The following is a 26312-nucleotide window of genomic DNA, read 5'->3' as shown; positions in this document are numbered from 1 at the left end:
CAGGCATCATCTGAACCTGTCAAGAGTAGAGACATCACCAAGAGCAGGCACCATCTGAACCTGTCAAGAGTAGAGACATCACCAAGAGCAGGCACCATCTGAACCTGTCAAGACTAGAGACATCACCAAGAGCAGGCACCATCTGAACCTGTCAAGACTAGAGACATCACCAAGAGCAGGCACCATCTGAACCTGTCAAGACTAGAGACATCACCAAGAGCAGGCACCATCTGAACCTGTCAAGACTAGAGACATCACCAAGAGCAGGCACCATCTGAACCTGTCAAGACTAGAGACATCACCAAGAGCAGGCACCATCTGAACCTGTCAAGACTAGAGACATCACCAAGAGCAGGCACCATCTGAACCTGTCAAGACTAGAGACATCACCAAGAGCAGGCACCATCTGAACCTGTCAAGACTAGAGACATCACCAAGAGCAGGCACCATCTGAACCTGTCAAGACTAGAGACATCACCAAGAGCAGGCACCATCTGAACCTGTCAAGACTAGAGACATCACCAAGAGCAGGCACCATCTGAACCTGTCAAGACTAGACTTCATCCCCACTTTTTTCACCTTTTTTCTTTTTGTCTGTATACTGCAATTCTGCTTTTAGCTGTGAATGTGTACAAGACAGTCTAACTAATAATAAAAATACAATAACTAACCCAATATAAACCACAGCCTGTCGTTTCCAATGGAGCAAATTAATCATAGTGGGCAGAACAAGGAAGGATTTGGGCAGAGCACAGCATGAGCTAGTGATATCATATTTACGTGTTCTGCATATATTTGTATATTTCCATTAGGGAACACTTACTTTGTGATTTGCGCGTGTGCAATAACTCAATTCGCCCTTGCACTCCTTCCAAACACCATTTTTTAAAACTTAAACAACACTTTTTTTTTTACTTTGGTGAAGGGTAAAGTCTACAAAACTTAGTCCACTCTGTTCGTAACATTCTAGTTTTGGGAACAGAAAACTATATTGAGATCAAATGTTTAATCTTCTCTCACTGCCGGCCACTCGTCTTCCTCTCATCACCATATTTGGTGGTGAGGGGAAATGCCAACCGGATGCTTTAGATTTAAACATCCAGTGAAATATCTGGCTCTTTGTTCTATTTATTTCACCTTTATTTAACCAGGTAGGCTAGTTGAGAACAAGTTCTCATTTGCCACTATGTCCTGGCCAAGATAAAACATAGCAGTTAGACACATACAACACAGAGTTACATATGGAATGAACAAAACATACAGTCAATAATACAGAAGAAAAAAAAGAAAACAAAAAGTCTATATACAGTGAGTGCAAATTAGGTAAAATAAGGGAATTAAGGCAATAAATAGGCCATGGTGGCAAAGTAATTACAGTATGGCAATTAAACACTGGAATGGTAGATGTGCAAAAGATGGAATGTGCAAGTAGAGATACTGGGGTGCAAAAGGAGCCGAATAAATAAATAAATAAATACAGTATGGGGATGAGGTAGATAGATGGGCTGTATACAGATGGGCTATGTACAGGTGCAGTGATCTGTGAGCTGCTCTGACAGCTGGTGAGGGAGATGGGAAAATCCAGCTTCAGAGATTTTTGCAGTTCATTCCAGTCATTGGCAGCAGAGAACTGGAAGGAAAGGCGACCAAAGGAGGAATTGGCTTTGGAGGTGACCAGTGAGATATACCTGCTGGAGCGCTTGCTACGAGTGGGTGCTGCTATGGTGACCAGCGAGCTGAGATAAGGCGGGGCTTTACCTAGCAGAGACTTGCAGATAACCTGTAGCCAGTGGGTTTGGCGACGAGTATGAAGTGAGGGCCAGCCAACAAGAGCATATAGGTCGCAGTGGTGGGTAGTGTATGGGGCTTTGGTGACAAAACGGATGGCACTGTGATAGACTGCATCCTGTTTGTTGAGTAGAGTGTTGGAGGCTATTTTATAGATGACATCGCTGAAGTCGAGGATCGGTAGGATGGTCAGTTTTACGAGGGTATGTTTGGCAGAATGAGTGAAGGATGCTTTGTTGCGAAATAGGAAGCCGATTCTAGATTTAATTTTGGATTGGAGATGCTTAATATGAGTCTGGAAGGAGAGTTTACAGTCTAGCCAGACACCCAGGTATTTTTAGTTATCCATGTATTCTAAGTCAGAGCCGTCCAGAGAAGTGATGCTGGATGGGCGGGCAGGTGCGGGCAATGATCGGTTGAAGAGCATGCATTTAGTTTTATTTGCATTTAAGAGCAGATGGAGGCCACGGAAGGAGAGTTGTATGGCATTGAAGCTCGTCTAGAGGTTAGTTAACACAGTGTCCAAAGAAGGGCCAGAAGTATACAGAATGGTGTCATCTGCGTAGAGGTGGATCAGAGAATCACCAGCAGCAAGAGCGACATCATTGATGTATACAGAGAAGAGAGTCGGCCCAAGAATTGAACCCTGTGGCACCCCCATAGAGACTGCCAGAGGTCCGGACAACAGGCCCTCCGATTTGACACACTGAACTCTATCAAAGTAGTAGTTGGTGAACCAGGCAAGGCAATCATTTGAGAAACCAAGGCTGTTGAGTCTGCCAATAAGAATGTGGTGATTGACAGAGTCGGAAGCCTTGGCCAGGTCAATGAATACAGCTGTACAGTAATGCCTCTTATCGATGGCGGTTATGATATCGTTTAGGACCTTGAGCGTGGCTGAGGTGCACCCATGACCAGCTCTGAAACCAGATTGCATAGCGGAGAAGGTACGGTTTGATTCAAAATGGTCAGTAATCTGTTTGTTAACTTGGCTTTCGAAGACCTTAGAGATGCAGTGTAGGATAGATATAGGTCTGTAGCAGTTTGGGTCTAGAGTGTCTCCCCCTTTGAAGAGGGGGATGACCGCAGCAGCTTTCCAATCTTTGGGAATTTCAGACGATAGGAAAGAAAGGTTGAACAGGCTAGTAATAGGGGTTGCAACAATTTCGGCAGATAATTTTAGAAAGAGAGGGTCCAGATCGTCTAGCCCGGCTGATTTGTAGGTGTCCAGATTTTGCAGCTCTTTCAGAACATCAGCTATCTGGATATGGGTGAAGGAGAAATGGTGGGGGCTTGGGCGGGTTGCTGTGGAGGGTGCCGGGCAGTTGACCGGGGTACGGGTAGCCAGGTGGAAAGCATGGCCAGCCGTAGAGAAATGCTCATTGAAATTCTCAATTATAGTGGATTTATCGGTTGTAACAGTGTTTCCTAGCCTCAGAGCAGTGGGTAGCTGGGAGGAGGTGCTCTTATTCTCCATGGACTTTACAGTGTCCCAGAACTTTTTTGAGTTTGTACTGCAGGATGCTAATTTCTGTTTAAAAAAGCTAGCCTTAGCTTTCCTGACTGCCTGTGTATATTGGTTCCTAACTTCCCTGAAAAGTTGCATATCACGGGGGCTATTCGATGCTAATGCAGAACGCCACAGGATGTTTTTGTGCTGGTCAAGGGCAGACAGGTCTGGAGTGAACCAAGGGCTATATCTATTCCTGGTTCTACATTTTTTGAATGGGGCGTGCTTATTTAAGATGGTGAGGAAGGCATTTTTAAAGAACAACCAGGCATCCTCTACTGTCGGGATGAGGTCAATGTCATTCCAGGATACCCCGGCCAGGTCGATTAGAAAGGCCTGCTCGCAGAAGTGTTTTAGGGAGCGTTTGACAGTGATGAGGGGTGGTTGTTTGATCGCAGACCCATTACGGATGCAGGCAATGAGGCAGTGATCGCTGAGATCTTGGTTGAAAACAGCAGAGGTGTATTTGGAGGGCAGGTTAGTTAGGATGAAATCTATGAGGGTGCCCGTGTTTACGGATTTGGGGTTACATCTGGTAGGTTCATTGATAAGTTGTGTGAGGTTGAGGGCCTCAAGCTTAGATTGTAGGATGGCTGGGGTGTTAAGCATGTCCTAGTTTAGGTCACCTAGCAGCACGAGCTCAGAAGATATATAGGGGGCAATCAGATTACATATGGTGTCGAGGGCACAGATGGGGGCGGAGGGTGGTCTATAGCAAGCGGCAACAGTGAGAGACTTATTTCTGGAAAGGTTAATTTTTAGAAGTAGGAGCTCGAATTGTTTGGGTACAGACCTGGATAGTAAGACAGAACTCTGCAGGTTATCTTTGCAGTAGATTGCAACACCGCCCCCTTTGGCAGTTCTATCTTGTCAGAAAATGTTATAGTTAGGAATGGAAATTTCAAGGTTTTTGGTGGTCCTCCTAAGCCAGGATTCAGACACGGCTAGGACATCCGGATTGGTGGAGTGTGCTAGGGCAGTGAATAAAACAAACTTAGGGAGGAGGCTTCTGAGGTTAACATGCATGAAACCAAGACTTTTACGGTTGCAGAAGTCAACAAATGAGAGAGCCTGGGGATGGGAGTGGGGCTAGACACTTCAGGGCCTGGATTAACCTCTACATCACCAGAGGAACAGAGGAGGAGTAGGATAAGGGTATGGCTAAAGGCTAACAGAACTGGACATCTAGCACGTTCAGAACAGAGAGTAAAAGGAGCCGATTTCTGGGCACGGTAGAATATATTCAAAGCATAATGTACAGACAAAGGTATAGTAGGATGTGAATACAGTGGGGGTAAACCTGTTGTCGTGTCTTTGGCTATGCCGGATTAAGTGATATGACATGCTAACTTATAAAATGATTTCTCTGTAATTAATATTACCTGATTAAGCTAATCATGTAAATGTAATTAACTAGAAAGTCGGGGCACCACGGAAGAACGTTTATAGAGCTGTTATCTTCCGAATAAACTCTTAAAATACTTAGTAATATTTTACATCGATAGCAGTCAATATTAACCCTTATCTTATTTTCAGTCTCATAATGAAAGTTGTAAATTCTTGGTTATCTTCACGAACCCTGGCTAACAAGTTGAATCAGCAATACAAAATTGGGTTTAATTATTTATTTACTAAATACCTAACTAATCACACAGAATTACAAATACACAGAATACCAATGATGTCATACAGAAAACGTCCCGGTGTACGGAACCTGGTTACACAAAGGAAAGGGGGTTGGGCTTGAATGAAAGAGCGGGAAGATTTAGGAACAGAGAAACAGCAGCTATGCTATCGTAAATACATTATCTTATGCATTCTAAATTACCGCCCATTTGGAAAAGGAAAATGCACTTTCCTTATGAAAACCCAATTCTCTAATTTGGAAGCTAAAATTACATTTAATCTCCTAACAAACAATTTCAATGTCAAACATTTCAATTGCATAACAATTCCATGTGACTCTGATAACTAGAGGGTGTATACTTTCTCAGGTACAGTTTATGTCATCCTATCATCAATCATAATGTCCCAGATAACAATGAACTGACCTCCATACTCATTACGTTATCAAGCATATTTCCAACTGGTTTTATTACCAAAATATGGTTCCTTTCCCCATTTGTTTGATGTTCCCAGACTCTCTATATTTAACAGGACAGCAGTCCTTCAGTAGGGTCAGTAAGAGAGGGGAAGGGAGAAAGGTATTTATGGGGGGGGTCATAAACCTTACCCACAGGCCAACGTCATGACACTGTGCATATAGTGATAATGAAAGAGATATTGTCTCTAGAAATAGCATTTAAACCAGGTGAAGTCACTGCGTGTGTGGGAGGTGGAACTAAATTGTTAGCCGACGCGTTTTGAGCAGTGCTAGAGGCTCTACGGTGAAATAAAACAATAGTTCCAAACCAAAACAGCAATGGACAAGGCATGGTGACGTTAGGGAGAGGCATGCGTAGCCGGGTGATCATAAGAGTCCAGTGCGTGGCTTCAGGCAGAAACAGAAAGGCCTTAGAGGGGCGACGCGACGGAGGAAATTCTGTTGTGGCCTCCTTGTGCAGTTACATCAGCGGACAGATCAGCAGGGCTCCGTTTGGCTACAATGTGCTGCTATGATTTATGTCTACACAATGAAACCTCCGCACACACCGTCTCAGGGGTTCACTCCATTCCACTCTCTGGGACTGGGACTAAATGTGACTGGGACTAAATCAGGGTTCCCCTACTGGCGGCCCCGCGGGTGGTTTTATTTGGCCCCCAAGTTTTCTGTAGCCCCCCCCATTTTTCCCCCTACTTATTTATTTATTTGTCTTTTCTTTCATTAATTAATGGACATAAAATACTGTAAAAAAAACCACCAGGAAATCAGCTCCAAGATTTAAGAAATCTATTCCCAAGTAGAGAGACATGACGTGATCATATAAACAGTTGAAGTCAGAGGTTTACATACACTTAGGTTGGAGTCATTAAAACTAGTTTTTCAACCACTCCACAAATTTCTTGTTAATAAACTATAGTTTTGGCAAGTCGGTTAGGACATCTACTTTGTGCATGACACAAGTCATTTTTCCAACAATTGTATACAGACAGATTATTTCACTTATAATTCACTGTATCACAATTCCAGTGGGTGAGAAGTTTACATACACTACAGATTGGAAAATTACAGAAAATCATGGCTTTAGATTCTTCTGATAGGCTAATTGACATCATTTGAGTCAATTGGAGGTGTACCTGTGGATGTATTTCAAGGCCTACCTTCAAACTCAGTGCCTCTTTGCTTTACATCATGGGAAAATCAAAATAAATCAGCCATGACCTCAGAAAAGAAATTGTAGATCTCCACAAGTCTGGTTCATCCTTGGGAGCAATTTCCAAATGCCTGAAGGTACCACGTTCATCTGTACAAACAATAGTACGCAAGTATAAACACCATGGGACCACGCAGCCGTCATACCGCTCAGGAAGGAGACGCATTCTGTCTTCTAGAGATGAACGTATTTTGGTGCGAAAAGTGCAAATCAATCCCAGAACAACAGCAAAGGGCCTTGTGAAGATGCTGGAGGAAACCGGTACAAAAGTATCTATATCCACAGTAAAACCAGTCCTATATCGACATAACCTGAAAGGCCGCTCAGCAAGGAAGAAGCCACTGCTCCAAAACTGCCATAAAAAAATTGTCCCGCGCCTGAATCTAGTTGATGATCCCTGGATTAAATGATCAGGGGTTTTCATAATAAAAGGCGGTGTGCTTGGGCTCTGTCTTTACACTTCCTGTCTTATCAGAGGGCTGTTTGCATCACAGTGGCATACTGCCAGAGCTGCCCTGGCCTCTCTCTCTCCTGTTATATAAATGAATGTGTTTATTTTCCTTAAGCGTAGTGCTGATGTTGAAGCTGCTAGTGTCTCCAGTCTCATCTGTAACATGGCTAGAACCCTGAGCCTCTGATCGTATTAGAGCACTTCCTGTGAGCTCCTCACACCTCAGACCTTCCTTCCTGCCCAGCTGATAACACCAAGACAGGGGTCCTCTGTATCAATCATCGTAAGTCCTCTGTATCGACACTAAGGCAATTTCCTGCAGGAGTTGATTGTCAGGTAGCTGTTGCGTGTGGAGGGAGTTGAGGAGGGGATACTGGTTATTAATGTCTTATCAGGACACTAGGCTCTCAGACAAGACAGCCATCCGTCAGAGTTATCACTGAGGCGGATATGAGGGAAGCACTCTGCAGGGTGCATGGGCGGATATTAGACCTTCCATCACCTCGCCTGCACCTTTGTGTTCCTTATCATCGTCTCTTAGAGTGACGAGAAGACTAGTGAGAAGGGGCGGAGGTAATATAATGGCACCTCCCATCTGCACTCCCACCATACTGTTCAGTCCTATCCGGCCAACTTAGCTGAGACACAACAGACAGACCCCCCCCCCCCACACACACCACTGTGTAGAGATGGACCACTGACTCTGAAGTAGTTCTGTGTGTTGTTGGTGTAACAGCCTCCTTCCTCCCTGTGTGAGTCATAGTATAAATGGTGTGATTACATGGCAGCCTTCCTATTTCTAATTGTATTTTACAGTAGCAGTAGCTATAGTAGTACATTACAAAATACAACTTCATTCGCTTAACTCTGTTCAGGTTTCCTTTTTGAACAAGAACGAAGAATTACAAATGTATACGGTAGTTGATCCCAGACCCAGTTTCATGCTACAATACACATCTATGACAGTGAAAACATGTTCTGTTAGTCCACCATATTACACTGTAGCTGTCATTATCCAGTCAGCCAGCCAGCCAGTCAGCCAGCCAGCCAGTCAGCCAGCCAGCCAGTCAGCCAGCCAGCCAGCCAGCCAGCCAGCCAGCTAGCCAGCCAGCCAGTCAGCCAGCCAGTCAGCCAGCCAGCCAGCCAGCCAGTCAGCCATTCAGCCAGCCAGTCAGCCAGCCAGCCAGCCAGAAAAGTGTAATTGCGGGCTATTCTTTGAGTGCTGAAATCCGTCATTTTTGATAAACACCTGTGTTGTGCTCTGTGTGTGCAGGTGAAGTCAGAGTATGAGCAGCTCAAAGAGACCCTCGGTGCTGTGACTCAGGAGAGAGATTCAGCCCTGCGGGAGAAGACCCAGCTCCAAGGCAAACTGGAGAACCTAGAGCAGGTGCTAAAGGTGAGAGTCTGGAGACACACTGTAGAGAACCTTATTTTATATCTACTGTATCTCTACTGTATGTCTACTGTATCTCTACTGTATGTCTACTGCATCTCTACTGCATCTCTACTGTATCTCTACTGTATGTCTACTGCATCTCTACTGTATCTCTACTGTATGTCTACTGCATCTCTACTGTATCTCTACTGTATGTCTACTGTATCTCTACTGTATGTCTACTGCATCTCTACTGCATCTCTACTGTATGTCTACTGCATCTCTACTGTATGTCTACTGTATGTCTACTGTATGTCTACTGTATGTCTGTGATTAATAAGAATCATATCCCTAGCTCAGGTTGTTTTACAGAGCCTGACCCTATGCCAGCCTCTACCCTTCCCTCACCCCCTATCTATCTCTCTCTCCCTCTCCTCTCTCTCTCTCTTATTCTCTAATATCCCTGACCTGTCTGTTGCCTTCCAGTGCCGATGTGGGAGGAAGCTTGACCAGAAGCTGTGAAAGACTAGGAAGCTTGGAGCAGTCTGTCCTCCCCACGCTTACCCCTCCATCCCCTACCCCTCCATCCCCTACCCCATCCTACCACCTACCCCTCCATCCCCTACCCCTCCAACCCCTACCCCATCCTACCACCTACCCCTCCATCCCCTACCCCTCCACCCCCTCTCTCCCCCACTATATTGATCAGGTATCACTGCTATGTCCATTTGCATGGGGAGCAGCCCACTCTAGCCCCATTTTGAATGCTTTTCTTCACCCCACTGGCCATGCTAGCTCTCCCTATTTGTCTGGGCTGCTTTCCTATGACACGAAAGGCCACCTGGCTAGGACCAGTCTAGTAGGAATGGGCACCTGGCAAAGACCAGTCCAGTAGGAATGGGCACCTGGCTAAGACCAGTCCAGTATGAATGGGCACCTGGCAAAGACCAGTCCAGTACGAATGGGCACCTGGCTACAACCAGTCCAGGAGGAACGGGCACCTGGCTAGGACCAGTCCAGGAGGAATGGGCACCTGGCTAAGACCAGTCCAGGAGGAGTGGGCACCTGGCTAAGACCAGTCCAGTACGAATGGGCACCTGGCTAAGACCAGTCCAGTACGAATGGGCACCTGGCTAAGACCAGTCCAGGAGGAGTGGGCACTTGGCTAAGACCAGTCCAGTATGAATGGGCACCTGGCTTCGACCAGTCCAGGAGGAATGGGTACTTGGCTAAGACCAGTCCAGTATGAATGGGCACCTGGCTAAGACCAGTCCAGTATGAATGGGCACCTGGCTAAGACCAGTCCAGTATGAACGGGCACCTGGCTTGGACCAGTCCAGGATGATTGGGCACCTGGCTAAGACCAGTCCAGGAGGAATGGGCACCTGGCTACGACCAGTCCAGTATGAATGGGCACCTGGCTAAGACCAGTCCAGTATGAATGGGCACCTGGCTTGGACCAGTCCAGGAGGAATGGGCACCTGGCTAAGACCAGTCCAGGAGGAATGGGCACCTGGCTAAGACCAATCCAGTATGAATGGGCACCTGGCCAAGACCAATTCAGTATGAATGGGCACCTGGCTTGGACCAGTCCAGTATGAATGGGCACCTGGCTTGGACCAGTCCAGTATGAATGGGCACCTGGCTTGGACCAGTCCAGTATGAATGGGCACCTGGCTAGGACCAATCCAGTATGAATGGGCACCTGGCTAAGACCAATCCAGTATGAATGGGCACCAGGCTAAGACCAATCCAGTATGAATGGGCACCTGGCTAAGACCAGTCCAGTATGAATGGGCACCTGGCTTGGACCAATCCAGCGCGCTGTGGAATGTGGTTGTGCATGATGAGGCGCGTCTATGAGTTCAGTGAATATGTGGAAGGGGTGGGAGAGGGGAGAGCTGGGGTTGGGTATCACTGTTCATGATGACAATATCACACACAGGCTTGATGACATGAAATAACCCAGGGGATAGATGTATATTGGACGGCATGAAAATGTAATGAAAATGTTTTCTGATTCTTACCATTTAAACGAAAGCAATAAGATGACTAGATGACACTTTGATATAATGGTTGAGCAAGGCCTTGCATTTAGCCTTTGTTTTGTATGACTTATTTTGTTGTTAATGATGACCACGTACAAGTGAGCACACCTTGGAGTTTGCGCACCCTTTTCATGTAACTAAAAACCCTGTATTGATCATGCAAACACATCATTGCTTAGGACAGCTCTTCTGTAGTGAGACATCACACACATCATTGCTTAGGACAGCTCTTCTGTAGTGAGACATCACACACATCATTGCTTAGGACAGCTCTTCTGTAGTGAGACATCACACACATCATTGCTTAGGACAGCTCTTCTGTAGTGAGACATCACACACATCATTGCTTAGGACAGCTCTTCTGTAGTGAGACATCACATACAGGTATTGTTACCCAAAGGGTGCAGCAAACTGAGAACAGTTGATTGATGATTGGTTGATCATGCACAGCAAAGCTTCTCCAGTTCTCATCCAAACATGTTCAAACATTCCTTCTAGTATGGATTTTGAAGTTAAGATCCAGGCTTTGGGGGATCTCTCTAATTTAGATCATTTGATACAAACTGTAAATTGACATTGGTCATTGACATTGGTCATTGACATTGGTCACATTGGTGTTTTGACATAACCTCTGTCAAAAGTGTGTAAGACTTGGAGGTCCAATAAGTGTTATCAAGCTCAGTATTTGTAACATATAAGCCAGCAGTTTGTTGAGGACAGATGACTGGAGACTTGTGGTAGCCTGATGTCAGGAGTTTTTAGTTCTACTAACAGCAGCCCTCTCTATGCCCCAAACCACCCTCCTTCTGTCTCCCACCTCCCCCCGCCCTCTGAGGACAGCATATGCGTGAGGCTGCAGAGCGGAGGCAGCAGCTAGAGTTGGAGCATGAACAAGCCTTGGCTGTACTCAATGCAAAGCAGCAGGAGATTGACCTTCTGCAGCAGGTAAGGTCACCATGCCAGCGCTAGCTGCACAGGGAGGGCCATCACTCTTGTTAGCTCAGACCAGTGCTGGGTCAGAGGTCAAAGAGCTTTGTGTTGAGCACTGCTACAGCTTCGCCGTATCCTCTTAAATCCTTCAGCTGTCTGTCTGTCTGTCTGCCAGCCCCCAGGCTGTGGGGGGAGAGAGAGAGAGAGAGTGCTGGAACCAAGTAACTCAGTAACAAGCTCTTACCCTGCTACAGGGGGCAGATTAGCACAATAAAACTTTAAAGTTGGATCAGACTTGACGTTTTTTGTTGGCTTGCTAAAAGGCTGGTCCGGATGAGTTGACATAGTCCCTGCCGCCTCTGAGGAGAGGAGCTGATGTCAAGCAACACCTCATCTGGAATCATCAGCCTCTCTTGCTCTCTCTCTCTCACACTCTCTCTCTCCGTTTAACTCTCTCTCACTCACTGCCTGTGCTACTTATTTTAGAGTTGGCCATAAATACGCTCTGTTTTCTCTCATTAGCAAAAGGAGCTCATTACAGTGTTATCTTTCTATAGAGACACTGGCTGCTTTCTGCATTCTCTACAATGAATTGCCTCCGAAGTGGATTCATGAAATTGGAAAGTCTGCAGATGTTCTCCTATTCATGTGGAACGTTAGTTTTCTCAACAGATGTTCCCAGTCATATGAAGTAAACTAGCATGCATTATTTTATGTTTATTATACACTACAGTGGGTTTATATCAAACAAAGATGAATCTTCTAGAAGAGCCCCTCAATCTAGTTTCAAGAGAGAAGTATATTGAAGATACATTATTAATTGTTTGAATGTTTACACACTATTGTTTTCAAAGATGGCCTTCATAACAGCTCAAACATAGCATTTTGTTGAGTGTTTTTTGCGTGCTGTCCAGCCTGTTCCCAATGGTCCAGTTGTCCAATTGTTGAGGTAATGGGTTGTATGTGTTTTGAATGTAACACAGATGTTATGTTTTACAGGCTCAGGTTGAGGCTAAGAAGGAGCATGAGGGAGCCGTCCATCTGTTAGAGGTGAGTGTCTGAGCACTGGGGGAGGGGGGGGGGACAGGAGGTTGGCTGGCCATGTTGTGTGTGCGTGTGCGTGTGTGTCTGCTTTTGGTGTGTGTGTGTGTGTACGGCTCAGCCTGCCAGTCGGACATGTGTGAGCCCAGGGTCATTTTCTACTGGCTCTGTCTGTGAGACCCTGTGCACTCTGTTGAAGGTTGTGAATGTGGCATGCATAAAGACTAAGGCCAAATGAAATAATAGATTCTTGCCCATGATGACTTTATTTTGATGATTTTTAAAGTCTAAACTGTAACTAGCAGGGCAGAAATAAGAATGGAAGAGTGCTTTTGATATGACACATTAGCTATTGTGTTTTTGTAAATGTGTATTCAGTATATACAAACAGTATTATATCGACATACATCGTTATTGATCATTATATTATTTAAAATGTGTGGTTGTTTATTATTAACAAATAATTTTGCATGAGTGCCACAGAAAATCTTCTGTTTTGATTTCAAGGTGTGTATGACTGTTCATATGTTCATGTGTATGACTGTTCATATGTTCATGTGTATGACTGTTCATATGTTCATGTGTATGACTGTTCATATGTTCATGTGTATGACTGTTCATATGTTCATGTGTATGACTGTTCATATGTTCATGTGTATGACTGTTCATATGTTCATGTGTATGACTGTTCATATGTTCATGTGTATGACTGTTCATATTGTGCTTAATTTCTTTCCTACATCTTTTTTTCACTGTGTTATTGGTGTGTGTTTTATGCATATACAGAACCACTTGGACAGCATGCAGGTATTTCAGAATAGTTTTTATTTACTTGATATTTCTATCTCTGCCTGTACAATACAATATACATCAGGGATATATCCCTCTAGTTTTTGGCTCTTTCAAAGTAAATCAAGATGTAATGACATTTCAGAATTGGAAGGGCACTGTTTTGGGGATTCAATTGATAGTCACATTTTAAGCATACACCACACCAAAGTGGCAGTCCATCAAGAGGTCATTTTCATAATCTGATTTTGACGGGAGATATTGCGTTAGATTTACGGTGCATTCGGAAAGTATTCAGACCCCTTGACTTTTTCCACATTTTTGTTACATTACAGCCTTATTCTGAAATGGATTAAATAAAAAACGTCCTCACGAATTTACACAATTTTAGCAAATTTGTAAAAAATAAAAAACATAAATAGCTTATTTACATAAGTATTCAGTCCCTTTGCTATGAGACTCCAAATTGAACTCAGGTGCATCCTGTTTCCATTGATCATCCTTGAGATGTTTCTACAACTTGATTGGAGTCCACCTGTGGTAAATTCAATTGACTGGGCATGATTTGGAAAGTCACACACCTGTCTGTATAAGGTTCCACAGTTGACAGTGCATGTCAGAGCAAAAACCAAGCCATGAGGTTGAAGGAATTGTCCGTAGAGCTCTGAGACAGGATTGTGTCGAGGCACAGATCTGGGGAAGGGTACCTAAAAATGTCAGCAGCATTGAAGGTCCCCAAGAACACACACTCCATCATTCTTAAATGGAAGAAGTTTGGAACCACCAAGACTCTTCCTAGAGCTGGCCGCCCGGGCAGACTGAGCAATCGGGGGAGAAGGGTCTTGGTCAGGAGGTGACCAAGAACCCGATGGTCACTCTGACAGAGCTCCAGAGTTCCAATGTGGAGATGGGAGAACCTTCCGGAAGGACAACAATCTCTGCAGCACTCCACCAATCAGGCCTTTATGATAGAGTGGCCAGACGCTAGCCACTGCTCAGTAAAAGGCACATGACAGCCCGCTTGGAGTTTGCCAAAAGGCACCTAAAGGACTCTCAGACCATGAGAAACAAGATTCTCTGGTCTGATGAAACCCAGATTGAACTATTTAGCCTGAATACCAAGCGTCACGTCTGGAGGAAACCTGGCACCATCCCTACGGTGGCAGCATCATGCTATGGGGATGTTTTTCAGCGGCAGGGACTGGGAGTCTAGTCAGGATCGAGGGGAAGATGGACGGAGCAAAGTACAGAGAGATCCTTGAAGAAAACCTGCTCCAGAGCGCTCAGGACCTCAGACTGGGGAAAAGGTTCACCTTCCAACAGGACAACGACCCTAAGCACACAGCCAAGACAATGCAGGAGTGGCTTCGGGACAAGTCTCTGAATGTCCTTGAGTGGCCCGAACATCTCTGAAGAGACCTGAAAATAGCTGTGCAGTAATGCTCCCCATCCAACCTGACAGAGCTTGAGAGGATCTGCAGAGAAGAATGGGAGAAACTCCCCAAATACAGGTGTGCCAAGCTTGTAGAGTCGTACCCAAGAAGAGGTGTGAATACTTATGTAAATGTAATATTTCATTTGCATTTTTTTTAATAAACTTGCAAACATTTCTAAAAACCTGTTTTTGCTTCGTCGTTATGTGGTATTGTGTGTAGATTGATTGATTGAAAACTATTTCATCAATTTTAGAATAAGGTTGTGACGTAACAACATTTGGAAATTGTCAAGTGGTCTGATTACTTTCCAAATGCCCTGTATTTTCATTTTGAAACATAAGATTCAAGAGTTGAACAATGTCATATACTGAGGTGAAACAATGGCCTCTCATTAATTAATTGCTAACGTTTTGTTGTTGTAGCTAGCTGCTGTTCATCATTTTATTTTTATTTAACGTTTATTTAACCCGGCAAGTCAATTAAGAACAAATTATTATTTACAAAAAGATGCATAGTTGTATTGTTGTATCTGTGCAGACAGAAACATGTTTCAGTTGTTGAATGTGTGCTTTCCAAAAGCAAGGCTGTCCTGTCCATACAATGATGGTTCACACTCGCATCCTCCATTCAGCTTGTCATCAATGCATGTGCAGGCATCCACACTCCACTAGGCTCAGAGCCCGCTCTGCTTACCGGACAGTCACTGGGGAAGGGGTTGTCACAGGACAGGACACAACAAGACAGAAGGCCTGACTGGGACATAGGAGAGGCCATCAGAAAATCGCTCTCATCATCTCTAATTTGAGTTATGCCTCCATTTTAGTTATGGCATCATTCTAATGTCTGAGGAACTGTGTTTAGATGCTGGCATAATGGAAACAATTGATGCTATGAGGACATTGTAACCGTTCATTCTGGTTGGAGTTGCATGCAGGGCAGCATGTTTCACAAGGCTACTACAGGACTGGTCATACACCCAGGGGAGGGCTTTAAGATGGTGAAAGGCTAACCACCCTCTGTGTTAATGCATCAACCCATTGAATCATATGCAGTGATTGCAAGTGCTACTCCTACTCTAACAGCATGTTCACGTGCTGACAAACAATAACTTGTCTGCATGAAAGTCATTCAGCTGAATAAAACGCCACAGACATTAGGCATCACTGTGCTTTGGGGAAAGTGTGCAGCAAAAAACATGGTAGCTTCAGCAATGCTCTCAGGGTGGTCTGATGAAGGGGCTGATTTGGGTTTATGTGAAGAGGGGTTGTCTGTCTCCATTTGATGCTTACCATTCAACACTTACTCCTGCCCAAGGAAAGATCTTGAGCTGGGCACCCCTGGGGTTTCTGCTAGGCCTGCCTATTCTCCCACTGTACCGTAGTCTCCTATCAACGGGCCAGTGTGGAGAACAGACAGTATTTCACTGTAGAAAGCAAAGGATTTGATTGCATGGTTCTATGATGTTTTAATTGCTGTTGCCCCTCTTTTGTCGGCTTCGTAACTCATGATGATGACTCTTGCCTTTATTTTACTATCTCTGTGCAATGAAGTTGAGGAGCATTCCCCGCGCTTTGAACACAGTGCAGTTTTTGGTATGCATACTTCCTCTTAACAAGAGGCTGCTCTATAGAATAATGTGCATTAACTGTAGTCCTGCATGTGATCTGCGTACTGTGACTAGTTTAGGTGTTTATGACTGGACTGTATTTGATAGGAAATTTAAGGTGTCAACTCCCTTTTCTCTGTAATTTAAAGTCCAATATCTCATCCTAACTAATTTTGTGTGTGTATTTATACAAGTATACAGTTTTGGGTTTCAGATTTTCTCTTTCTTTCACTTTATTTCCTTCTGTTACTTTCTTCTCTTTTGTCTCTCTACTTCTTTCTCCCTTTCTCCCTCTCTCTGTCTTTCTCTCTCACTCGCTATCTGTCGCCAGGCCAAAGTCCGAGAGCTGGAGGAAAAATGTCGGACACAGAGTGAGCAGTTCAACCTCCTGTCCAAAGAGCTGGAGAAGTTCCGGCTACAGACTGGCAGTGGTACCGATCCCTTAACTGTGTGTGAATCCCCTGGATCGCCAAACAAATCCCTCTCCCAGCTCTTCAACGGGCTGGCCGCCCCCACAGGGAAAGGTTAGAGGAATCGCAGAAGAGCTTTGTTTTAGCTTGTCTGTGTATATTATGTACGCCATAGACCACAGCTCAGACAAGAATATTCATAATAATGTTATTTCAGTCACCTGTGAGCTGTATGTGGACGTTTGAACTGTTAAATCAGACAGTGGAAGCGGTGGAAAGCTTTAGTCGAGCAAAATTATGCCAAAATACATTTGAAATGAACAATTCAGTATTATGAGGATGGAAAGACAAACGTGCAGCTGCTCCTGAAATTGGAGATCTGGAAAGCAGCGCTTGTGACGTACGTGGCTCAACATAGAGCAAGTAGCCTAATGAAATAATCAATCAGGGTACTGTATGACATAGCCTTTACCACTGCTTGGCACATTCTTGTTGTTGACTTAAATAAATAAATAAATACATGCCAATAATACTGACGTTAACATTGGGCCTGTGCCTGGAATCTAACTCTCCTTCTGATTACATAAGGATATGTATGTTTTTTAACACTAATGCAATTAGGATTCTTATTTTCCTAATTGTTAATGGGTTGTATCCATCTGTTGTTTGTGCTGTTGGTTCTTACAATGTTATGTATTACTTTTAATGGTATCTAATCAAATGAGGTATGGAGGATGATGAAGATGATGATGATGAATGGTGATAATAACGATGAATGACGATCACATGATGAAATGGATAAATAATAGTATGTGATATATTGCACTTAATTTTGGACATTAGTGTTACGCACAGATAGAAATATGATTTCAGCAGGCGCAGTCATATTTCAGATCTTAGCTCTTCCTTTGTTTTTCCCGCAGGCAATGAGAGTCCGCTGAGCAGATCTGTGATTTCTGAGTTTATCCGACCGCTCCAGATCTGTGGGGACAAGCCGGAGCTCGTGTCTGTAAAGCCAACATTCCTCACCCGTAGCAGCAGCCGGGCTGGCAGCTCTCAACGAGCCCTCCTTACTGAGGTGAGTCCTACTAGGTTTCTCCCTCCCTCCCTCCCTCCCTCCCCTCCCTCCCTCCCTCCCTCCCTCCCTCCCTCCCTCCCTCCCTCCCTCCCTCCCTCCCTCCACTCTAGCCCTGATTGTATAAGCCTAATGAAGATGGACCTAAATAGCTTGATTGCCCTTTCAAAAAACTCCTCAGAAAATGGTAAAGCATTAATTACACTGTTACATAATTACAGCATTTATTACATGATTGCAAAATTGCTTCCTGTTTTGTAAGTCTAAGCTGAAGTCCCACTCAGGTGGAGATGTAGGACTGAGGAAACACAGTGAGGCAGAAAGGATGGGGTGTGAAAAGGCCTATCTGTTTCCTTTTACTCTCCTCTGCTGGGAGGTTTGGCAGGTTTACCATCCCACTGATTTCCACCATAGAAATGTCCACCATGAAAACAAAAATAAATGAAATTTGGTTGTTACATCTCTCAAGGTTTGTTCTCTCTCATCAGATGGACAAAGAACTAAGCTCAATGACTAGGACCAAGAAGAGGTTCACAGGCAAGGTCCGTCTGTGCATCGCCCGGTACAGGTGAGAGGAGTGAGCAGCTTTGCGATGCCTTACACTACAGTGTTATATTAAAAATGCATCCCTGCACAGCACTTTTCAGAAGTGTTTTCCACCCACATTGTCCCACTGAGGTTTGAACTCACCTCTTAATAATGATGCAGTGCTATGCTCTCACCAAATAAAATGAACTGTCAGCTGAAATAATTGGAATCCCCTAGAACAAAGGCAAATACATGAATGGAACCCAGTGCTGTCCACCCGCACTGTTTTTTTTCTATCTCATTTAGCCTGTTGGAAAATTTAGCCTGTTGGAAAATGTTATATTTTATATTAGTTTTTTATTGCAGCACTCAGCAATTCCCCTATCACAGAGTTACATAAGGGTACTGCTACTGCAGTGTTTGTGGCAAAAATGTAACCTTGCTTGGATTTGTTTGGAATTGCTCGGATACTATTTAGCTAGGCTACTGTGCTTTCCCATTACAATGTCATCAAGTTTTGACAGAAGCTAATTGTCCATACACAGTTCCTAATATTGTGTTTGATAATTGTCTCATTTTGATCCTGGGTTTTGAACCTTTTTGAACCTGAATTCATCATCTAGCCTGAGATAATTGGGCACATTTCCACTTCTGTTGGGTTCAGAGGAGCAACGCAGCGAGTTCATCAGCTTGATTCTATTGTACTCTACACTTTCTTTCCCCCAGTTATAACCCCTGTAATGGGCCCAATGAGCATCCTGAGGCAGAGCTCCCCCTGGTGGCAGGGAAGTACCTCTACGTGTACGGGACCATGGATGATGACGGCTTCTATGAAGGTCTGATATCTCACTGTATTTTACCCTCTCTCTCTTAAAAACCAATTCACATGAGTTAAAAATAATTATTATTTCAGAGCAGAATGATTGTTGCTGCTAAGAGACAGCATGGATTATGGGATGTATTTACTGTATGGGCATTAGATGAGACGAGGATTAGGCAGTTGTGGATCAATCAGTGCTAATGTGGCTTTTACGATTGTCCTCTCTAGTCTTCACTGTACTGTACTTGGAGAGTTGTTGTTTATACTACTTACTGCTCGTCACTGTGAGTGTTGTTAATACGACTTACTGCTCGTCACTGTGAGTGATGTTGTTAATACTACTTACTGCTCTTCACTGTGAGTGTTGTTAATACTACTTACTGCTCGTCACTGTGAGAGTTGTTAATCCTACTTACTGCTCTTCACTGTGCGTGTTGTTGTTAATTCTACTTACAGCTCGTCACTGTGAAAGTTGTTATTACTAGTTATTGCTCTTCACTGTGTGTTGTTAATACTACTTACTGCCCTTCACTGTGAGTGTTGTTGTTAATACTGCTTACTGCTCTTCACTGTGAGTGTTGTTGTTAATACTGCTTACTGTTCTTCCCTGTGAGTGTTGTTGTTAATACTACTCACTGTTCTTCACTGTGAGAGTTGTTGTTTATACTACTTACTGCTCTTCACTGTGAGAGTTGTTGTTATTACTACTTACTGCTCGTCACTGTGAGTTGTTAATACTGCTTACTGCTCTTCACTGTGAGTTGTTAATACTGCTTACTGCTCATCACTGTGAGAGTTATTGTTTATACTATTTACTGCTCTTCACTGTGAGTGTTGTTGTTAATACCTCTTACTGCTCATCACTGTGAGAGTTATTGTTTATACTATTTACTGCTCTTCACTGTGAGTGTTGTTGTTAATACCACTTACTGCTCATCACTGTGACAGTTGTTAATACTACTTACTGCTCTTCACTGTGAGTGTTGTGGTTAATACAACTTACTGCTCATCACTGTGAGAGTTGTTTATACAACTTACTGATCGTCACTGTGAGAGTTGTTTATACTACTTAATGCTCGTCACTGTGAGTTGTTGTTATTACTACTTACTGCTCTTCACTGTGAGAGTTGTTGTTAATACTACTTACTGCTCTTCACTGTGAGTATTGTTGTTGTTAATACTGCTTACTGCTCGTCATTGTGAAAGTTGTTGTTAATACTACTTACTGCTCTTCACTGTGAGTGTTGTTGTTAATACTACTTACTGCTCTTCACTGTGAGTGTTGTTATTAATACTACTTACTGCTCTTCACTGTCAGTGTTGTTGTTAATACTACTAACAGCCTGTCACTGTGAGAAGTGTTAATACTGTTTACTGATCTTCATTGTGAGTGTTGTTGTTTATACTACTACTTACTGCTCGTCACTGTCACGTCCTGGCCAGTATAAGGGTTAATTAGTATTGTAGTTTGGTCAGGACGTGACAGAGGGTATTTGTTTTATGTGGTTCAGGGTGGTGTGTTTGGTTAAAGGGTGTTTGATTTAGTATTTCCGGGGTTTTGGTTTATAGTCTATGTTTATGTATTTCTATGTCTAGTCTGGTGAGTGTGTTTCTATGTTGTGTTGATTGGGGGACTCTCAGTTGAAGGCAGGTGTTGTCTATCTGCCTTTGATTGAGAGTCCCATATATTAGGGTGTGTTTGTGGTTGTTATTTGTGGGTGATTGTTTTGTGTTGAGCTTTGCTTGGCCAGACTGTTTTTTGTTGATCGTTCGTTTCTTTGTTATTGTTGTATGTTCATTTTTGGAAGTAATTAAAAATCAAGATGAGCATACACGTACCTGCTGCGTTTTGGTCCTCCTTCACCGACGACAACCGTGACAGTCACTGTGAAAGTTGTTGTTAATACTACTTACTGCTCTTCACTGTGAGAGTTGTTGTTAATACTACTTACTGCTCGTCACTGTGAGAGTTGTTGTTAATACTACTTACTGCTCGTCACTGTGAGAGTTGTTGTTATTACTACTTACTGCTCGTCACTGTGAGTTGTTAATACTGCTTACTGCTCTTCACTGAGTGTTGTTGTTAAATCCACTTACTGCTCATCACTGTGAGAGTTATTGTTTATACTACTTACTGCTCTTCACTGTGAGTGTTGTTGTTAATACCACTTACTGCTCATCACTGTGACAGTTGTTAAAACTACTTACTGCTCTTCACTGTGAGTGTTGTTGTTAATACCACTTACTGCTCATCACTGAGAGTTGTTGTTTATACTACTACTTACTGCTCGTCACTGTGAGAGTTGTTGTTTATACTACTTACTGCTCTTCACTGTGAGAGTTGTTGTTAATACTACTTACTGCTCGTCACTGTGAGAGTTGTTGTTTATACTACTTACTGCTCTTCACTGTGAGAGTTGTTGTTAATACTACTTACTGCTCGTCACTGTGAGAGTTGTTGTTAATACTACTTACTGCTCGTCACTGTGAGAGTTGTTGTTTATACTACTTACTGCTCTTCACTGTGAGAGTTGTTGTTAATACTACTTACTGCTCTTCACTGTGAGAGTTGTTTATACTACTTACTGATCGTCACTGTGAGAGTTGTTTATACTACTTATTGCTCGTCACTGTGAGAGTTGTTGTTAATACTACTTACTGCTCTTCACTGTGAGTATTGTTGTTGTTAATACTGCTTACTGCTCGTTGTTGTTAATACTAGTTATTGCTCTTCACTTTGAGTGTTGTTGTTGTTAATACTACTTACTGCTCTTCACTGTGAGTGTTGTTGTTAATACTACTTACTGCTCTTCACTGTGAGTGTTGTTGTTAATACTACTTACTGCTCTTCACTGTGAGTGTTGTTGTTAATACTACTTACTGCTCTTCACTGTCAGTGTTGTTGTTAATACTACTAACAGCCTGTCACTGTGAGAAGTGTGAATACTGTTTACTGATCTTCACTGTGAGTGTTGTTTATACTACTACTTATTGCTCGTCACTGTGAGAGTTGTTGTTAATACTACTTACTGCTCGTCACTGAGAGTTGTTGTTAATACTACTTACTGCTCGTCACTGTGAGAGTTGTTGTTAATACTACTTACTGCTTTTCACTGTGAGAGTTGTTGTTATTACTACTTACGGCTCTTCACTGTGAAAGTTGTTGTTAATACTACTTACAGCTCGTCACTGTGAAAGTTGTTGTTAATACTAGTTATTGCTCTTCACTGTGTTGTTGTTAATACTACTTACAGCTCGTCACTGTGAAAGTTGTTGTTAATACTAGTTATTGCTCTTCACTGTGTGTTGTTGTTAATACTACTTACTGCTCGTCACTGTGTTGTTGTTAATACTGCTTACTGCTCGTCACTGTGAGAGTTATTGTTTATACTACTTACTGCTCGTCACTGAGTGTTGTTGTTTATACTACTACTTACTGCTCGTCACTGTGAGTGTTGTTGTTTATACTATTACTTACTGCTCGTCACTGAGTGTTGTTGTTTATACTACTTACTGCTCGTCACTGTGAGAGTTGTTGTTAATACTACTTACTGCTCGTCACTGTGAGAGTTGTTGTTTATACTACTTACTGCTCGTCACTGTGAGTGTTGTTGTTAATACTGCTTAATGCTCTTCACTGTGAAAGTTGTTGTTAATACTAGTTATTGCTCTTCACTTTGAGTGTTGTTGTTGTTAATACTACTTACTGCTCGTCACTGTGAGTGTTGTTGTTAATACTACTTACTGCTCTTCACTGTGAGAGGTGTTAATACTGCTTACTGATCTTCACTGTGAGTGTTGTTATTACTATTTACTGCTCTTCACTGTGAGTGTTGTTGTTAATACTACTTACTGCTCTTCACTGTGAGTGTTGTTGTCAATACGGCTTACTGCTCTTCACTGTGAGTGTTGTTGTTAATACTACTTACTGCGTTTCACTGTGAGTGTTGTTGTTAATACTGCTTACTGCTCTTCACTGTGAGTGTTGTTGTTAATACTACTTACTGCTTTTCACTGTGAGTGTTGTTGTTAATACTACTTACTGCTCTTCACTGTGAGTGTTGTTGTTAATACTACTTACTGCTCTTCACTGTGAATGTTGTTGTTAATACTGCTTACTGCTCTTCACTGTGAGTGTTGTTGTTACTTACTGCTTTTCACTGTGAGTGTTGTTGTTAATACTATTTACTGCTTTTCACTATGAATGTTGTTGTTAATAGTAATACTTACTGCTTTCTCTCTGTTCCTCAGGAGAGCTGCTGGATGGACAGCAGGGACTTGTCCCTTCCAACTTTGTGGACTTTGTTAAGGATGAGAAGATGCCCTCTGCTCAGCACAGGGACGGGGCCAAAGAGTCAGGCTACCTCAGTAGTAACCACAGCAGCCTGGGCTCCACAGGGCTGGGCAGCATGGGCCTGAGCAGCATCAGCAGCCTGCTGTCTGACAGTAAACTGGACCTGGGCCCTAGCCTAGATAGAAACCTGGAGAGAAACCTTGAGAGAAACCTGGGGAGCAACCTCAGTTCCACTCTGGGTTCCACTCACGGTTCCACTCTGGGCAGCCACATGGGTTCCACTCTGGGTTCCACTCACGGTTCCAGTCACGGTTCCACTGGACTGGGTTCCAGTCTGAGCAGCACTCTGACCAGTCTGGGCAGCAGTAGTCTGGGCATGGACTTCCTGGGCTCCATGGGTTCCTGCAGCAACGGGACAGGGACCCTGGATGTCAGCATTGACGAGATTGGTGAAAATATTGTGCCTTACCCTCGCCGTATCAATCTGATCAAACAGCTGGCCAAGAGTGTGATCGTGTGCTGGGACCCTCCGGTGGTGCCGCCCGGCTGGGGCTCCATCAGTGGCTACAATGTCCTGGTGGACAAGGAGGTGAGGATGAGCGTGCCCTTTGGGGGCAAGACAAAGTCGCTTATCGAGAAACTTAACCTGGCCACCAATACCTATCGCATCTCGGTGCAGAGCATCACAGAGCGGGGCCCGTCTGACGAGCTGCGCTGCACTCTACTGGTGGGGAAGGATGTGGTGGTGGCACCTTACTATCTGAGGGTAGACAACATCACACAGGTCTCTGCTGAGCTCTCCTGGCAGCCTAGCAACAGCAACTACAGCCACACCATCTTCCTGAACGATGTTGAGTATGACATGGTGAAGGCAGGGGCCTACAAGTACCAGTTCTTCCAACTGAAGCCCATGACCGTTTACAAGGTGAAGGCCGTGGCGCGGACACACCAGATACCTTGGCAGATGCCCCTGGAGCACAGGGACAAGAGGGAGATCTCTGTGGAGTTCTGCACCCAGCCTGCAGGTCAGCCCACCAACTATCTCTCCCTTTCCGACATCATTAAAACCAGTGGAGGCTGCTGGGGAGGACAGCTCAAAATAATGGCTGGAATGGAGTGAATGGAATGTTATCAAACCCATGTAAACCATGTGTTCGATGCGTTTGATTTCATTCCATTTATGCCGTTCCAGCCATTACTATGAGCCATCCTCCTCTTGGCGGCCTCCACTGGTTAAAACACACACTTAGTCATCAGGTGGCATTTTGCATAATTGTAAATGCTTTCAGGTCTCCCAAAGAGGTGTACTCAGCATAACTGGCCTAGTTGTTTGTCTCTTCAGGGTGCATTGAGCATGCAGTGCAGTTGTAGTTAGTTCCTGCTGCTTCTGCTGCCTCTTGTTTATCCAGTCTGCACAGCCGTACACTGTGTTCTCCTGCTTTCAAAACCATTTCTGGCTAAAAAGCTTTTGGCAGTTTGGCATAAACACAGCAATCTATTTACTTTAGCTCTGACAAGCTTTGAGCCCATTATATTTACAACCTTGTACCTGACAGACATCTAAAGGCTCGTTTTCATATTTCTCAGTCACTTTTTTTGATTGCCTTCAAGGATTTGTGTGTGCTGGCTTTGATAAGAGAGGCACACGCTAAAGATGGAGGGAAAAAAGAAGTGTGATGAATAGACATCCAGGGAGCGTTTGCTGCAGAAGACTGCATATTATCAGAGGATGAGAGTGAAAACCGAATCGGTAGGGGAGAAAGAGAGAAACTCTAGATGCCTAATGTGTGTAAAAAGTGTATGTTCTGTAGCTCTGTGTGACTGGTCTCCCCTGAGACCCCATACAGCTCTACACGCCACGAGAAAGAGAGAGAGAGAGAAGGGAGAGAAGAGAAAGAGACCGCACAGTCATTACTGTACATACAGCTGACTCTGTCTGCCAGCACCCTTAAACTTTTCAACCACTTATAAAGAACACTACCAATGATTTCCCTCTGTTGTCTGGACATTAGTAATAAGTCCTAATAAAAAGAGAAAATCAATTTGGGTCTAATAATGACTTAAGAACAAGCTTGCGAACTCCAACTGTACATTTACGCAACCTTGAAATGAATTGAGCTGACCTGAATGTACTGACTAGCCCTGCTGTGTGTGAGTGACTGCTTGAGTCTAATGGAAGGGCAGAGGTCAGGAAGAGGTGAGAGGGAGGAGACAGAACAGGACAGGAAGGACAGCTGTACTGGGAGCTTTATGTGTTTAGGCAGCAGCAACAGGGAGGGGACTTATTACTGGGAACACACTGGGAATTTATCTTATCAAGCACCACCATCGCATTGTGAGGTTAAGACAGCATTTGAGATGCTTTCAATTACTGGAAATTGATCTTGTTCCTGTGGATGAAGTCACCAATTACATGACCCACTTCGTGCCCTCTGCCGCGCCATGAGCTATTCCAGTCCAGTTGACTTGTTGAGTCATGTTGAGAACAAAGATGGTTAGAAATAACTGGATGTATCATGCAACCTAAACATCATACAAGGGTTACTCCTACTGGCTTTTCTCTGCATGAATGTACATAGATGGAAGGGTTTCACTAAGATGATTTAAATGCACATTTGAGCCCTCACTGACACTCATGCTTTATAATATTCATAGTTGAATGACTAAAACAGCTGAGTGCTCAGAATGTCTACTGCTGAATCCTCCTCTTCAGAAAGGAGTAGCTATATCTCTGCTGACACTCATCTAGTGGTGAAATGTGATTTAAGATGTATTGATGCACATCCTCAGACTGCTCCGCTCTGGGTGCCTTCTGCTATGATTTTCACTGCCCTGCTTTGAGCTTCACTGCTCTGCTTTGAACTTCACTGCTCTGCTCTGATTTTCACTGCTCTGCT

At 43.8% G+C, this 26312-nt stretch overlaps 1 protein-coding gene across 1 annotated transcript in view; it reads left to right on the top strand.

Annotated features, from left to right (window-relative positions):
* LOC115164605 (RIMS-binding protein 2-like) overlaps positions 1-26312 on the top strand; it is a 147150-nt gene that overhangs the window by 93483 nt on the left and 27355 nt on the right. Inside the window, exons 5-14 of the mRNA XM_029717261.1 lie at positions 8337-8459; positions 11327-11431; positions 12416-12466; positions 13244-13264; positions 16233-16274; positions 16620-16812; positions 17622-17776; positions 18262-18341; positions 19028-19137; positions 23373-24440. Coding sequence (XP_029573121.1) covers positions 8337-8459; positions 11327-11431; positions 12416-12466; positions 13244-13264; positions 16233-16274; positions 16620-16812; positions 17622-17776; positions 18262-18341; positions 19028-19137; positions 23373-24440 — 1948 coding nt within the window. The remainder of the gene's footprint in view (positions 1-8336; positions 8460-11326; positions 11432-12415; positions 12467-13243; positions 13265-16232; positions 16275-16619; positions 16813-17621; positions 17777-18261; positions 18342-19027; positions 19138-23372; positions 24441-26312) is intronic.

This window comes from Salmo trutta, chromosome 27 (genome assembly GCF_901001165.1).
Source record: "Salmo trutta chromosome 27, fSalTru1.1, whole genome shotgun sequence".
Lineage (NCBI taxonomy): Eukaryota > Metazoa > Chordata > Actinopteri > Salmoniformes > Salmonidae > Salmo > Salmo trutta.
Note: the sequence above shows the minus strand (reverse complement) of the source record. Positions and strands in the feature narration are given on the sequence as shown.